This window comes from Scyliorhinus torazame, chromosome 2 (genome assembly GCF_047496885.1).
Source record: "Scyliorhinus torazame isolate Kashiwa2021f chromosome 2, sScyTor2.1, whole genome shotgun sequence".
Classification (NCBI taxonomy): domain Eukaryota; kingdom Metazoa; phylum Chordata; class Chondrichthyes; order Carcharhiniformes; family Scyliorhinidae; genus Scyliorhinus; species Scyliorhinus torazame.
Genome location: NC_092708.1, coordinates 187,515,795 through 187,531,554, shown reverse-complemented (window position 1 = coordinate 187,531,554; position 15,760 = coordinate 187,515,795). Strand labels below are relative to the sequence as shown.

At 52.5% G+C, this 15,760-nt stretch overlaps 1 protein-coding gene across 2 annotated transcripts in view; it reads right to left on the bottom strand.

The window, feature by feature from the left end:
• The window catches only part of LOC140394247 (MAGUK p55 subfamily member 4-like), a 126,509-nt gene that overhangs the window by 63,442 nt on the left and 47,307 nt on the right, over positions 1–15,760 (bottom strand). For both annotated transcript variants that reach the window (XM_072481299.1, XM_072481291.1), the window contains exons 6-9: positions 14,977–15,058; positions 11,164–11,249; positions 2,879–2,953; positions 557–753 (exon numbers count right to left, since the gene is read on the bottom strand). In XM_072481299.1, coding sequence (XP_072337400.1) covers positions 557–753; positions 2,879–2,953; positions 11,164–11,249; positions 14,977–15,058 — 440 coding nt within the window. The remainder of the gene's footprint in view (positions 1–556; positions 754–2,878; positions 2,954–11,163; positions 11,250–14,976; positions 15,059–15,760) is intronic.

Genomic DNA, 15,760 nt, shown 5'->3' with positions numbered 1-15,760 from the left:
ATCTCTGCTCATTTTTCTTTTGGAGTTCCCTGTCCAAAGGCAGATCTGACCCACAGCGCTATGGGGAGGGCAAGGAGGCAGGTCCCAAATCCTTCCAGCCAGAATGGGGAATGAGCCCCATGTTGTCGGCAGCAATCTGACCCACACCAGCTGTCCAGCCAACTGAGCCAACCAAAACCCTCAAAGACTCCAAGTTGCTGTGGTATCCCATGCTTTTACATGCATGTTGCGGCCTGGAGCTATAGATAGTGATGGTAGAGGCTCCAATTTTCTTTCCATCACATAGCTGACCAGGAATCTTTCCCACTTTTACTGTCTGCCATCAGTGTGTTACTCAATCTGTTTGGTTCTGTTATGGTTCTTGGCCATCAAGTCCTGAGTTGGACTTGACCTCGGATCTTCTGGCTCAAAGAGAGGTATGCTCTCCATTGTGCCACAAGATCTCCATCTCTGCTTATATTTATCAGTAATTCAGTGAGAGGGACCGGCCTGCGTACTGCATCATTTGTGCCTTCACACAGTCCTGTTGCTACACATTCAGGGACAGTCGTCTCACCTCTTCAGCAGGTTGTTGGAGGGAACCAGCCCTGCGCATCTCGAGAGGGTTGTGATATTCTTGGCCTGCCACCACTGCGCATCATTCTGGTCGACAATCTGCAGGATGTCTCCTCTCCTGAAGGTCAGGCCGGCTTCCGAACAGGGGATGGCGGGATCATCCTGCGGGCAGTAATCCACCAGGGCTCTGACATAAAGCTGCAGGAAAGAAGGAATTGCAAACAACTCTACATCAGGTGCTGTCAACTGTGCACAGTGTGTAGTCAACGGTTGAAAATAAATTATACCAAGAATGAAATAGAAGAAACTGTTATATCTGAACAAGAAAGAGAGGATGCTGGGAATACACAACAGGTCCATCAAATTCTAAAAGAGACAGTCATGACTCATACTTGGTTAGCTTATGAGGAAAGGTCTAGCAGTGGGCCTTTACTCATCGGAGTTTAGAAGAATGGGAGGCGATCTTATTGACAGGGTAGATGCTGAGATTGTTTCCTCATATGGGGGAAACGAGAACTCAGGAGCACAGTGCCAAAATAAGGGACCTCCCATTAAATATGGAAATGTAAAGATGGAGATGAGGAGGAATTTCCTCCCTCAGAGTTGCTGGGCTTTGAAATTCTCTCACACCCTGAGCTGTGGAGGCTGTGCGTCATAGAATATATTCAAGGCTGAGTTAGACAGATCTTTGACTGACAGGAGAGTCAAGATTTATGGTGGGGTGGGGGTGTATGGAGGACGTGGGAAAATAGAGTCAAGGCTACAATCAGGTCAGTCGTGATCTTATTGAACTGTGGAGCAGGCTCGAAGGGCCAAATGCCTGCTCCTATTTTTTAAAAACATTTTTATTCTCCTCCTTTTTCACATTTTCTCCCAAATTTGCAACCACCAATATTAAACAATAAGCAGTAACGAATATAATGTCAATCCCCATATCAATAACAACGCTCCCATCCTCCCACCGACCCCCAATCATTAGCCACATGTCAACATAAACAAATAACAAAAAGGAATCAGGAATCCCCCATAGACACCATTAACACATACAGCTCCCCCCCCCCCCCCCCCCCCCCCCCCCCCCACCTCATCCTCGCCCTTGTGAGGTGTGCTCTATGCACCACCTTCAGCTGTATCAGCCCCAACCTCGTGCACGAGGCGGAGACATTCACTCTCCGGAGCACCTCACACCAGAACTCCTCCTTCATACCCATTTCCTCCCACTTTGCTTTAATCCCTTCCAGTGGTGCCTACTCCTCTTCCAAAATAGCCCCGTAAACCGCTGACACTGCCCCCTTCTCCAGTCCTCCTGTCGTCAGCACCTCCTCCAGCAATGTGGAGGCCGGCTCCACCGGGAAGCTCTGTATCTCCTTTCTGGCAAAATCTCGAACCTGCATGTATCTAAACATTTCCCCCTGCTCCAGCCCAGACTTTGCTCCCAGCTCCTTCAATCCTGCAAACCGACCCCCAAGAAACAAATCTTTTAGCGTCTTAATCCCCTTCTCCTCCCATTTCCGAAAATTTCCGTCCCACTTCCCTGGCTCAACCTGGTCCGTAGCCTTGCTGGTTACCACACTTTAGATGCAGACCCAGGTACTTTTTAAATGAATTGAGTGTTTCAGTTTCAACCACTAACTTAGGCAGGTTCCCACCACCCTCTGGGTAAAAGGATTTCCCTCATGTTCCCTCTAATGCCTCTGAAGAACCCGAATGGGAGAGACAACAGGAACACATGGTCGGGTAGAATTGAACAACTGATTTATTATGGTATACACAGAAATAACAAAACTACTATTCCTCTCCCCAAAGGGCCATTCTCCCTGAACTGCACCCATAGAGTGAGAATATGTGGACAAGGAAGTGTCAAAGAGTTTGGGTAGCGAAAGACAAGGCATGGAAACAGGTAGATATTGGTGCGGACGGGAAGTGACTATGTGTGGTGCTGGGATAGAGTGGAAGGCAGATAGCAGACAGCCAAAGATTCAGGGTATAGGGTCAAGGATGACGTAAATCCCACCTCAACACTGGGTACGGTAAAATAAACTAGCCTCTTTTTAAAAAAATTCTAGTACCCAATTATTTTTTTTTCCAATTATGGGGCAATTTAGCATGGCCAATCCACCTACCCTGCACATCTTTGGGATGTGGGGGTAAGACCCACGCAGACACGGGGAGAATGTGCGAACTCCACACAGACAGTGACCCGGGGCCGGGATCGAACCCGGGTCCTCAGCACCGTAGGCAGCAATGCTAACCACTGCACCACCGTGCCGCCCTGAAATATAAACTCGTCTCTGAGGGATTATCGGTATGACAGAGGCCTTACCATGTTTTGAGAGGAGCTTGTTGGCCGATGTGACACTGGAATAAGCTTGAACACAACGCTGGCTTCAGACTTGGCCTATTCGAATTGACAATGGATTAATGGTCACTTTTATCAAACACATAGCACAAATAATACACAATATGAGCAAAACAGTTCCTCAGTGAGTTTTAGAGGGGGGAACTTTTTCCAACTCTATCTGCCAATTGAGTGCTGTTATCAGCTGAGGTCAGTGGTTAGCACTCTCACCTCTGAGGCAGGAGGAGGTGTGCTCAGGTCCCACTCCAGAAACCTGAGCACAGAAATCTTGGCTGACACTCCGGTACATTACAGAGGGAGTGCTGCACTGTTGGAGGCAACACCCTTCAGATGAGACATTAGGCCCCCATCTGCTCTTACAGGTGGGTGTAAAAATTCTCTCACAGAAGAGTTATCCCCTCTGCCTTGGCCAATATTAATCCCTTCATGAACCTCACAGAACAGATGATCTGGTCATTATCAAATTGCTGTCTGTGGGAGATTGCTGTGTGCATTGGCTGCTACGTTTCCTACACTACAGCAGTGACTATGCATAAAAGATACTTCATTGGCTGCAGAGTGCTCTGGGATGTCCAGTGGATGTGATGGGCACTATATAAATACAAATCTTTCTTTCTGTCCAGGTCCCACTGTATAACTAACTGTTGCTTGGGTATATCGTGATGATCCATAATCTTCTTTTTTAAAATATTTTTTATTCTCCTTTTTCACTTTTTCTCCCAAATTTACACCCACCAACAATAAACAATAATCAGTAACAAATATGTCAATCCCCATGTCAATAACAACGATCCCATCCTCCCACCAAACCCCAAACATTAGCCCGCATGTTCACATAAACAAATGACAAAAGGAATCAGGAATCACCCATAGTCGCCATTAACACACACAGCCCCCCTCCCCACAACCCTCCCCCCCCCCCCAACTAATGTTCAATGTTATCCAGTTCTTGAAAGAGCATAATGAATAATGCCCATGAATTGTAGAACCGCTCCATCCTTTTCCTCAGTTCTCTTAACTTTCTCAAGAGTCAAGAATTCCAGCAGGTCCCCCCGCCACACCAGGGCACAGGGTGGAGAGGTTGCTCTCCAACCCATCAGGATCCGACTTCGGGCGATCAACGAGGCGAAGGCTACAACATCTGCCTACGCACCCGTTTCCAACCCTGGCTGGTCCGACACCCCAAATATGGCCACCCGGGGGCCCGGGTCCAGTTTCACGTGCACCACTTTAGAAATTACCCTAAAAATCTCCTTCCAGTAATCCTCTAGCTTTGGACAGGACCTAAACATATGAACGTGATTAGCGGGCCCCTCCCGCAACGTTCACACACATCTTCTACTCCTTCAAAAATCGGCTTATCCTCGCCCTCGTGAGGCGTGCTCTGTATACCACCTTCAGCTGTATCAGCCCCAACCTTGCGCACGAAGTGGAGGCATTCACTCTCCGGAGCACCTCACACCAGAACCCCTCCTCCATATCCACTCCCAACTCTTCCTCCCACTTTGCTTTGATCCCTTCCAATGGTGCCTTCTCCTCTTCCAAAATAGCTCCATAAACCGCTGACACTACCCTCTTCTCCAGTCCCCCTGTCGTCGGCACCTCCTCCAGCAATGTAGAGGCCGGCTCCTCTGGGAAGTTCTGTATCTCCTTTCTGGCAAAATCTCGAACCTGCATGTATCTAAACATTTGAAGATCCACAATCTAACTGATGGCAGGTTAAGACAGATAGGGAGACCTGAAGCTGCCACAGCTCCCCAGTCTTCACCTTAAGCTGCAGAGCGAGTACCAACAATATCTACCTGCATAAAATAAAGTCTACCTTCTTGCTTCCGGTGCCCTGATCAACTACTTAAGCGACTAAGACCCCCCCCCCCCCATCAAGTCTACAAAGATTTTCATTCTCACTTGGGTATATTGTAGAATCATAGAATTTACAGTGCAGAAGGAGGCCATTCGGCCCATCAAGTCTGCACTGGCAATTGGAAAGAGCACCCTACTTAAGCCCACACCTCCACCCTATCCCCATAACCCATTTACCCCAACTAACCTTTTGGACACTAAGGGGCAATTTAGCATGGCCAATCTACCTGACCTGCACATCTTTGGGCTGTGGGAGGAAACTGGAGCACCCAGAGGAAACCCACGCAGACACAGGTAGAACGTGCAAACTCCACACAGACAGTGACCCGAGGCCGGAATTGAACCCGGGTCCCTGCAGCTGTGAGGCAGCAGAGCTAACCACTGTGCTACCGTGCCGCCCACTGTTTAGAGCAAAGTTTTGAAAAAGCCAAATACATAACCAAGAAGTACAAAAGCCAACCACAACAAACACCCCTCACTCATCCCTCTGGCACCCGCCCTCCTTTTCCAGTTTTTCGCCCCAACCCTCCACCCAAACAGATAATAAAACGAAACAGCAGTCCCTAGTACCCCCCTCTCCTGAAAGTGCTGACTCTCATTGGGGTACCGGTGCCCCTCCTCTCCTGAAGGTGCTGACTCTCTTTGGGGTACAGGTCCCCCTCCTCTCCTGAAGGTGCTGACTCTCATTGGGGTACAGGTACCTCTTCCTCTCCTGAAGGTGCTGACTCGCACTGGGATACAGGACCCCTCCTCTCCCGAAGGTGCTGACTCGCACTGGGATACAGGACCCCTCCTCTCCCGAAGGTGCTGACTCGCACTGGGATACAGGACCCCTCCTCTCACTGGGGCGCAGTTCTTCCTGAAGCCAAGGGTATGGATAGGCTTGCAGAATGCGCAGACAAGCAGCAGATGGAATTTAAAAAAGTGTGAGGTGATGCATTTGGCAGAAGGAATAGGGCGATACAATATAGACTTAATGGCACAGGCCTAAAGACTGTTCAGGAACAGAGGGACCTGTGGGTTCATATGCATCGATCTTTGAAGATGACAGCACATAGCGAAAGAGCTGTCAGCAAAGCTTATGGAATCTGGGTGTGGTACCCTCAATAACGACGCTTAGAGTGTAAACGGTAAAGAAGGCTTTAATAAGCTAAGAACTAGTCTGGTGCTGAGACGTTTGCTAACAGAGGTGCCACCCACAAGGCGACCCCTTATATACGGCTCCCAGATGGGCGGAGCCGGAGACAGAGTCCTCCAGGGTTCCAAGCCCGGTCTTAAAGGGGACATCACCTTACATGACGACAAGGGTACAGTATTACAGTAACCGTTCATCACACTGGGCTTCATAAATAGAGGTATTGAATACAAAACCAGGGACGATATAAAGTTGTGGTTAAGCTAGAGTATTGTGCCGAGGTCTGGTCACAACACTTTAGGAAGGAAAAGGCCGGCTCCCGGAGAGAGAGAGGGAGTGTGTAAACCCGGAGAGAGAGAGAGTGAGTTAACACCGTGAGAGAGTGAGAGAGAGAGAGAGAGTGAGTTAACACCCGGAGAGAGAGAGAGTGAGGGAGTGTGTAAACACCCGGAGAGAGTGAGAGAGAGAGAGTGTGTAAACACCCGGAGAGAGTGAGAGAGAGAGAGTGTGTAAACACCCGGAGAGAGTGAGAGTGAGTTAACACCCGGAGAGAGTGAGAGTGAGTTAACACCCGGAGAGAGAGAGAGAGTGAGTTAACACCCGGAGAGAGAGAGAGAGTGAGTTAACACCCGGAGAGAGAGAGAGTGAGGGAGTGTGTAAACACCCGGAGAGAGTGAGAGAGAGAGAGTGTGTAAACACCCGGAGAGAGAGAGAGTGAGTTAACACCCGGAGAGAGTGAGAGAGAGAGAGAGAGAGAGAGTGAGGGAGTGTGTAAACACCCGGAGAGAGAGAGAGTGAGTTAACACCCAGAGAGAGAGAGAGAGAGAGTGAGGGAGTGTGTAAACACCCGGAGAGAGAGAGAGTGAGTTAACACCCGGAGAGAGTGAGAGAGAGAGAGAGAGAGAGAGTGAGGGAGTGTGTAAACACCCGGAGAGAGAGAGAGTGAGTTAACACCCAGAGAGAGAGAGAGAGAGAGTGAGGGAGTGTGTAAACACCCGGAGAGAGGGAGAGTGAGTTAACACCCGGAGAGAGTGAGAGAGTGAGGGAGTGTGTAAACACCCGGAGAGAGAGAGAGAGTGAGTTAACACCCGGAGAGAGAGAGAGAGAGAGTGAGAGTGAGGGAGTGTGTAAACACCCGGAGAGAGAGAGAGAGTGAGTTAACACCCGGAGAGAGTGAGAGAGTGAGGGAGTGTGTAAACACCCGGAGAGAGAGAGAGAGAGAGTGAGTTAACACCCGGAGAGAGAGAGAGAGAGAGAGTGAGGGAGTGTATAAACACCCGGAGAGAGAGAGAGAGAGAGAGTGAGTTAACACCCGGAGAGAGTGAGGGAGTGTGTAAACACCCGGAGAGAGAGAGAGAGTGAGTTAACACCCGGAGAGAGAGAGAGAGAGAGAGTGAGGGAGTGTGTAAACACCCGGAGAGAGAGAGAGTGTGTTAACACCCGGAGAGAGAGAGTGAGGGAGTGTGTAAACACCCGGAGAGAGAGAGAGAGAGAGAGAGTGTGAGAGTGAGGGAGTGTGTAAATACCCGGAGAGAGAGAGAGAGAGAGAGAGAGTGAGGGAGTGTGTAAACACCCAGAGAGGGAGGGAGGGGGGTGTAAACACCCAGAGAGGGAGGGAGGGGGGGTGTAAACACCCAGAGAGGGAGGGAGGGAGTGTGTAAACACCCAGAGAGAGAGGGAGGGAGGGTGTAAACACCCAGAGAGAGAGGGAGGGAGGGTGTAAACACCCAGAGAGGGAGGGAGGGAGGGTGTAAACACCCAGAGAGGGAGGGAGGGAGTGTGTAAACACCCAGAGAGGGAGGGAGGGAGGGAGTGTGTAAACACCCAGAGAGGGAGGGAGGGAGGGTGTAAACACCCAGAGAGGGAGGGAGGGAGGGAGGGTGTAAACACCCAGAGAGGGAGGGAGGGAGGGAGGGTGTAAACACCCAGAGAGGGAGAGAGGGAGGGAGGGAGGGAGGGTGTAAACACCCAGAGAGGGAGGGAGGGAGGGTGTAAACACCCAGAGAGGGAGGGAGGGAGGGAGGGTGTAAACACCCAGAGAGGGAGGGAGGGTGTAAACACCCAGAGAGGGAGGGTGTAAACACCCAGAGAGGGAGGGAGGGAGGGAGGGTGTAAACACCCAGAGAGGGAGGGAGGGAGGGAGGGAGTGTGTAAACACCCAGAGAGGGAGGAAGGGAGTGTGTAAACACCCAGAGAGGGATGGAGGGAGTGTGTAAACACCCAGAGAGAGAGAGAGAGAGTGAGTGTGTAAACACCCAGAGAGAGTGAGAGAGAGTGAGTGTGTAAACACCCAGAGAGAGTGAGTGTGTAAACACCCAGAGAGGGAGGGATAGTGAGTGAGGGAGAGAGTGGAAACACCCAGGGAGGGAGAGTGTGAGGGAGGGAGGGAGTGTGTAAACACCCAGTGAGGGACGGAGTGTGTAAACACCGAGACAGAGGGAAGGAGGGAGTGTGTAAACACCCAGCGAGGGAGAGTGGGAGGGAGTGTGTAAACACCCAGAGTGAGGGAGGGAGAGAGTGAGGGAGGGAGAGAGTGAGGGAGGGAGAGAGTGAGGGAGGGAGAGAGAGAGTGAGGGAGGGAGAGAGTGAGGGAGGGAGAGAGTGAGGGAGTGAGGGAGGGAGAGAGAGAGTGAGGGAGGGAGGGAGGGAGAGTGTGTAAACACCCAGAGAGAGTGAGTGTGTAAACACCCAGAGAGAGAGAGAGAGAGTGTGTAGACACGCAGAGAGGGAGGGAGGGAGTGTGTAAACACCGAGAGAGTGAGTGTGTAAACTCCCAGAGAGGGAGAGAGTGTGTAAACACCCAGAGGGAGAGGGAGTGAGGGAGAGAGTGTGGAAACACACAGAGAGGGAGTTGAGGGATGGAGTGTGTAAACACCCAGAGAGCGTGAGTGTAAACACCCAGAGAGAGTGGGTTTGAGAGAGAGTGTGTGTAAACACCCAGAGAGTGAGTGTGAGGGAGTGAATTTGAGAGAGAGAGAGAGTGTGTGTAAACACCCAGGGAGAGTGAGTGTGAGCGAGAGAGTGTGTATAAACACCCGGAGAGAGTGAGTTTCAGAGAGAGAGTGTGTGTAAACTCCCAGAGAGAGAGAGTGAGTGTGAGGGAGAGAGAGTGTATAAACACCCGGAGAGAGTGAGTTTGAGAGAGAGTGAGTGTAAACACCCAGAGAGAGTGAGTGTGAGGGAGAGAGTGTGTGTGTAAACATTCAGAGAGAGTTGAGTGTGAGAGAGAGAATGTGTAAACACCCAGAGAGGGTGAGAGAGTGTGAGGGAGAGAGAGAGAGTGAGAGTTTGTGTAAACACCCAGAGTGGTAGAGAGTGAGTGTCAGGGAGAGAGTGTGTGTAAAAACCCGGAGAGAGTGTGAGGGTGAGTAAATGAATGAATGAATGTGTGAGTGAGGGAAAGAGAGAATGTAAACAGTGAGTGAGAGTGCATGTGTGAGGGTGAGGGAGGGAGAGTGAGGGAGAGAGAATGTAAACGCAGTGAGTGAGAGTGAGTTGATGTGTGAGGGTGAGAGAATGTAAACAGTGCGAGTGAGGGAGAGAGAAAGAATGTAAACACAGAGAGTGACTGAGGGAGATAGAGGGAGAATGTAGAAACCGAGTGGGAGAGGGAGAGAGAGAATGGAGGGAGGGAGAGAGAATGGAGGGAGGGAGGGAGAGAGAATGGAGGGAGGGAGAGAGAGAGAATGGAGAGAGAGAGAGAGAGAGGCAATGGAGGGAGCGAGAGAGGCAATGGAGGGAGAGAGAGAGGCAATGGAGGGAGAGAGAGAGGCAATGGAGGGAGAGAGAGAGGCAATGGAGGGAGAGAGAAAAAAAAAAAAAAAAAAAAAAAAAAAAAAAAAAAAAAAACACTTTAGGAAGGATGTGAGGGTCCTTGAGAGGGTTTGGAGATTTACTAGACTGGTTCATGGGGATGAGGGGATTTTAGTTACAAGGTTAGGTTGGAGAATCTGGGACGAAATTCTCCGGAAATGCCGCGATGTCCGCCGACTGGCGCCCAAAACGGCGCCAATCAGACGGGCATCGCGCCGCCCCAAAGGTGCAGAATGCTCCGCATCTTTGGGGGCCGAGCCCCAACATTGAGGGGCTAGGTCGGCGCCGGAGGAATTTCCGTCCCGCTAGCTGGCGGAAACGACCTTTGTTGCCCCGCCAGCTAGCGCGGAAATGACATCTCCGGGCGGCGCATGCGCAGGAGCGTCAGCGGCCGCTGACGGCATTCCCGCGCATGCGCAGTGGAGGGAGTTTCTTCCACCTCCGCCATGGTGGAGCCCGTGGCGGAGGCGGAAGGGAAAGAGTGCCCCCACGGCACAGGCCTGCCCGCGGATCGGTGGGCCCCGATCGCGGGCCAGGCCACCGTGGGGGCACCCCCCGGGGCCAGATCGCCCCGCACCCCCCCCCAGGACCCCGGAGCCCGCCCGCGCCGCCTTGTCCCGCCAGTAAGGTAGGTGATTTAATTTACGCCGGCGGGACAGGCAATTTATCGGCGGGACTTCGGCCCATCCGGGCCGGAGAATCGAGCGGGGGGGCCCGCCAACCGGCGCGATTCCCGCCCCCGCCGAATCTCTGGTGCAGGAGACTTCGGCAACCGACGGGGGCGGGATTCACGCCAGCCCCCGGCGATTCTCCGACCCGGCGTGGGGTCGGAGAATCTCGCCCCTGATAATGCTTCCTAACTCATTAATCAGATTGAAATGATAGATTAAAGACTGATTACACCAAAGGTGTTTGTTCCACATGATGAAAGAGGTCTTTGTTGACTTGGACCTTGGTTTAATTTGCCCAGATTGTTTTGGGAACAGAATATAAATTCCCCCAATTCCTTGACCCCGGCTTGAGTTCTGCCTAGTGGGTACAGGCATTAAGATCAACCCCGGTGAGGTATATTTTTAAGGCAGTGGGTCATTGAGACACGGAGACCAGGTTATACTCAGTAGGACAGCAATGATTTATCTCCAAAGTAAGGGCAGTACTCAGAGGAGCTAACAGGCCTCAGGCTGGGCCAGGACTCCTGGTCACCTCCCCAGTGACGCCTGTTGGAAATGTGTGGATGTGGCATAAGGAGAGGATTGGCAGGGTCCTTACAGTCGTAAATCCAGCCTTACTAGTTCGACATATGAAGGCCTGAGTGATGGACAGTCAGTGCTATGGGAGTTCAGGAAGTGCCTTTTGTAGAAGGAGTCATTCTGGGAGCAGTAAGGATAGCCATCAAAACAGAGAGGAAGTGGCTGTTCAACTTGCAGGAAACTGTTACCAGGAACTGGATGATCTGTTCAGGCTCCAACCCAGCGACCGGCATCCCGTTGACTTCAACCAGTTGATCCCCAGCAAAGAGCAACCCTGAAACAACAGAACACGAATGTCTATCAGTGTGTTGCAGTGGATTGAGTTTATTAGCACTGTACCAAGTGGCTACAGTAAACATCACGACCCACACCACGGGCTCCACCTCACACCACAGCCCCCATCTCACACCATTTCCTGCTTCCAAACCCTCCAAGAGAGCTGTTGTTGAACAGTCAGTAATATCAGCCACACAAACACCTTCAGCTCTTACCCCAGGGACAGATGAAAACAGCTGGAGAGGATCAATGGGGAGCGGGTAGGGGATTGGTCAGCTAGAGAGGGTCCAGGGGAGTAGGTGGAGGATTATTCAGCTGGAGAGGGTCCAGGGGAAGTAGGTGGAGGATTGTTCAGCTGGATAGGATCTGGGGGTGCAGTTGGGGGTTTGTTCAGCTGGTGAGGGTCCGTGAGGAGCCCTCCCCCACTTCCATATTCGGGGTGTCGGACCAGCTTGGGCTGCAGGTGTACGGGGGCAGTTGTCTTAGCCTTCGCCTCGCTGATTACCCGAAGGTGGATGCTGTTGGGGTGGCGGTCAGTTTCTCTGCCCTGTGCCTCGGCTTGGCAGGGGGACCTGCTGGAATATTTGACGCTCGAGAGGGCAGCACGGTGGTGCAGTGGGTTAGCCCTGCAGCCTCACGGCCCGACGCTGGAGTGGTTCACGCCACTCCGTCCCGCCGGAGATGCCCGCCCCGCCGGCTTCCGAAGAACCCCGCCCCTGCTCTTTCTTATTTTGTATTTGGGATGTATGGGGGAGGTTTGGGTTTGTATGTTGAAGGAGATGCTGGTTGGGGGATTGCTATTGTATTAGTTATGTTATTGTTGGTCATCTTTTGTTGGGTGTATATTTGATGAAAAAGTGGAAAATGACGAGAATAAAAATATTCTTTTAATAAACTTTCCTCACATTTTACCAAATTGAAAATATACATCACAAGGTACCGGTTTTCCACATTACCCTTCTGGGTTTTGGGATAGTCTCACATTTAACATCAATGGGGTTCTTAACATAATGCCATTAAATGTCATGGGGTGATAGACTCTCTCTTGTTGGAGAAGGTCATTTTCTGACACTTATATGGCACAAATGTTACTTGTCACTTGTCAGCCCAAGCCTGTACATTATGCAGGTCTTGCTGAATATGGGCATGGGCTGCTTGAGTATCTGAGGAATTATGAATGATGTCTAAGATAGCACAATCATCAGTGAACATCCCCACTTCTGGGGCGGAATTCTCCGACCCCCCGCCGGGTTGGAGAATCGCCGGGGGCTGGCGTGAATCCCGCCCCCGCCGGTTGCCGAATTCTCCGGTACTGGATATTCGATGGGGGCGGGAATCGCGCCGCGCCGGTTGGCGGCCCCCCCCCCCCCGGCGATTCTCCGGCCCAGATGGGCCGAAGTCCCGCTGCTGGAATGCCTGTCCCACCGGCGTGGATTAAACCACCTCTCTTACCGGCGGGACAAGGCAGCGCGGGCGAGCTCCGGGTTCCTGGGGGGGGGCGCGGGGTGATCTGGCCCCGGGGGGTGCCCCCACAGTGGCCTGGCCCGCGATCGAGGCCCACTGATCCGCGAGCGTGCCTGTGCCGTGGGGGCACTCTTTTCCTTCCGCCTTCGCCATGGTCTCCACCATGGCGGAGGAGGAAGAGACCCCCTCCACAGCACATGCGCGGGGATGCCGTGAGCGGCCGCTGACGCTCCCGCGCATGCGCCACCCGGCAAAGACAGTTTCGCGCCAGCTGGCGGGGCACCAAAGGCCTTTCCCGCCAGCTGGCGGGGCGGAAATCAGTCCGGCGCGGGCCTAGCCCCTCAAGGTTAGGGCTCGGCCGCTCAAGATGTGGAGGATTCCGCACCTTTGGGGCGGCGCGATGCGGACTGATTTGCACCGTTTTTGGCGCCGGTCGGCGGACATCGCGCCGATTGCGGAGAATTTTGCCCCTGACCTTCTGATAGAGTGGAAGCACGAACATGTGAGTAGAAGGTGTGGGTAGTTGTGATGGTTGATGACATTCACTGGAGGCTTCCAGTAGTGAACAAAAAGATTCATTGCTGAAAGGCAAAGGCAGTTAGATAACAGGCACAGGGTGCATCATGGTAGCACAGTGGTTAGCACTGCTGCCTCATGGCGCCGAGGTTCCAGGTTCGATCCCGGCTCTGGGTCAATGTCCGTGTGGAGTTTGCACATTCTCCCCGTGTTTGCGTGGGTTTTGCCCCCACAACCCGAAGATGTGCAGGCTAGGTGGATTGGCCAGGTTAAATTGCCCCTTAATTGGAAAAATGTAATTGGGTACTCTAAATTTATTTTTAAAAAGATGACAGGCGCAGAACACTATACAACAGGGGCGAGATTCTCCGACCCCCCGCCGGGTCGGAGAATCGCCGGGGGCTGGCGTGAATCCTGCCCCCGCTGGTTGCCGAATTCTCCGGCACCGGAGATTCGGCGGGGGCGGGAATCGCGCCGCGCCGGTTGCCGGCCCCCCCCCCCCCCCCTGCGATTCTCTGGCCCGGATGGGCCGAAGTACCGCTGCTAGGATGCCTGTCCCGCCGGCGTAGATTAAACCACCTACCTTACCGGCGGGACAAGGCAGCGCGGGCGGGCTCCGGGGTCCTGGGGGGGCGCGGGGCGATCTGGCCCCGGGGGGTGCCCCCACGGTGGCCTGGCTCGCGATAGGGGCCCACCGATCCGCGGGCGGGCCTGTGCCGTGGGGGCACTCTTTTCCTTCCGCCTTCGCCACGGTCTCCACCATGGCGGAGGCGGAAGAGACTCCCTCCACAGTGCATGCGCGGGCATGCCGTGAGCGGCCGCTAACGCTCCCACGCATGCGCCGCCCGGAGATGTCATTTCCGCGCCAGCTGGCGGGGCACCAAAGGCCTTTTCCGCCAGCTGGCGGGGCGGAAATTAGTCCGGCGCGGGCCTAGCCCCATAAGGTTGGGGCTCGGCCCCCCAAGATGTGGAGGATTCCGCACCTTTGGGGCGGCGCGATGCCTGACTGATTTGCGCCGTTTTGGGCGCCGGTCGGCAGCCATCGCGCCGATACCGGAGAATTTTGCTCCAGATCTTTATACTTCAGCTCCCACTCTTACCTTGGATTGGGGGGGGGTCAGCTGCCAGGTAGTTTATGCTGAAGGTTGGAGTATTCAGCATTCACTCCCTCGGCCCGCCCGAATCCGGCTCCGAATTAATATTCCACCTCCTGCTTGTTGCTGGGGTGGGAAACCATGGAACTAACTTAATGCCTAAACCCATAAAGAAATCAAGAAATAGGAGCAGGAGTAGGCTAACCAGCCCCCCGGGCCTGCTCCATCATTTAGCAAGATCATTCCTGATCTGATTGTGGCCTTAATTCCACTTTCCTGTCTGACCCCCATAACCCTCGACTCCCTTGTTGATTAAAACTCTTTCTAACTCACCCTTTAATATATTCATTGGCCCAGCCCCCACTGATCCCTGGGGAAGAGAATTCCACAGACTGACAACCCTCTGAGGGAAAGAAATTCTCCTCATCTCAGTCTTAAATGGGAGAACCCTAATTTTTAAACTCTGCCCCCTCTCATTATTTGCCCTGTCAATTCCCCTCAGGATGTTGTATGATCAATATTTCGACCTCACGAGCTGGTAGTTGGCCCTCACCCACTGATGGACGCAGGCAGCTGTCGAGCCTCTGCACTGCCCACACACTATCGAATAATAAACCAACCTCCACCCACTAGCCCTCAGGACTTACTCACCACTGCGATCAGCGAGGCCACCACGAATCACTCGAGCTATTACTATGGATCCTGTCACTTCATGACGTTTAATAGTAGCACCCTGCGTTCAGAAAAACAGGTTAGAAATTTGGGGCTTGTTATCAATCTCTCCCAGTCTCACTGTAGCCAATTAACACCATGTGGTTGTTGTAATATCTAACATACAGGGTGAAAAGGCAGCCTTAACCAGCAGTACAATTATCAAGAGCTCCATAATCACTTTAGCTGTCACTTCATAGAATCAGAGAATCTCTGGCAAGGAGACAGGCCCTTCGGCCCAAACTGGTCCATGCCAACCAAAAAGCCCATCTAAGCTAACCCCATTTGCCTGCATTTGGCCCATATCCCTCTACCTATCCTATCCATGTATCTGTCTAAATGCCGTTTAAATGTTGTCAATGTCCCTGCTTCAACCTCTTCCTCCGGCAGCTCATTCCACATACATACCACCCTCTGTGTAAAAATGTTGCTCCTCAGGTTCCCATTAATTCTTTCCCCTCTTAACTTAAACCTATGCCCTCTAGTTCTCAATTCCCCAACCCTGGGAAAAAGACTGAGTGCATTCACCCTATCCATGCCTCTCATGCCTCTTCCTGATTTAGTCTGAAGTTTGAGTACATAGGCTTGGGATGGGTGAGTGATGTGACATCAGGCACAGCGGGGTGAAATCAATAACCAGTTTGCTTTGCTACCTTGCTGCCTCTGATGCATCCGTTGCTGTATCACAGCACTGTGGATTGCTCATATATCAAGATACCAAGAG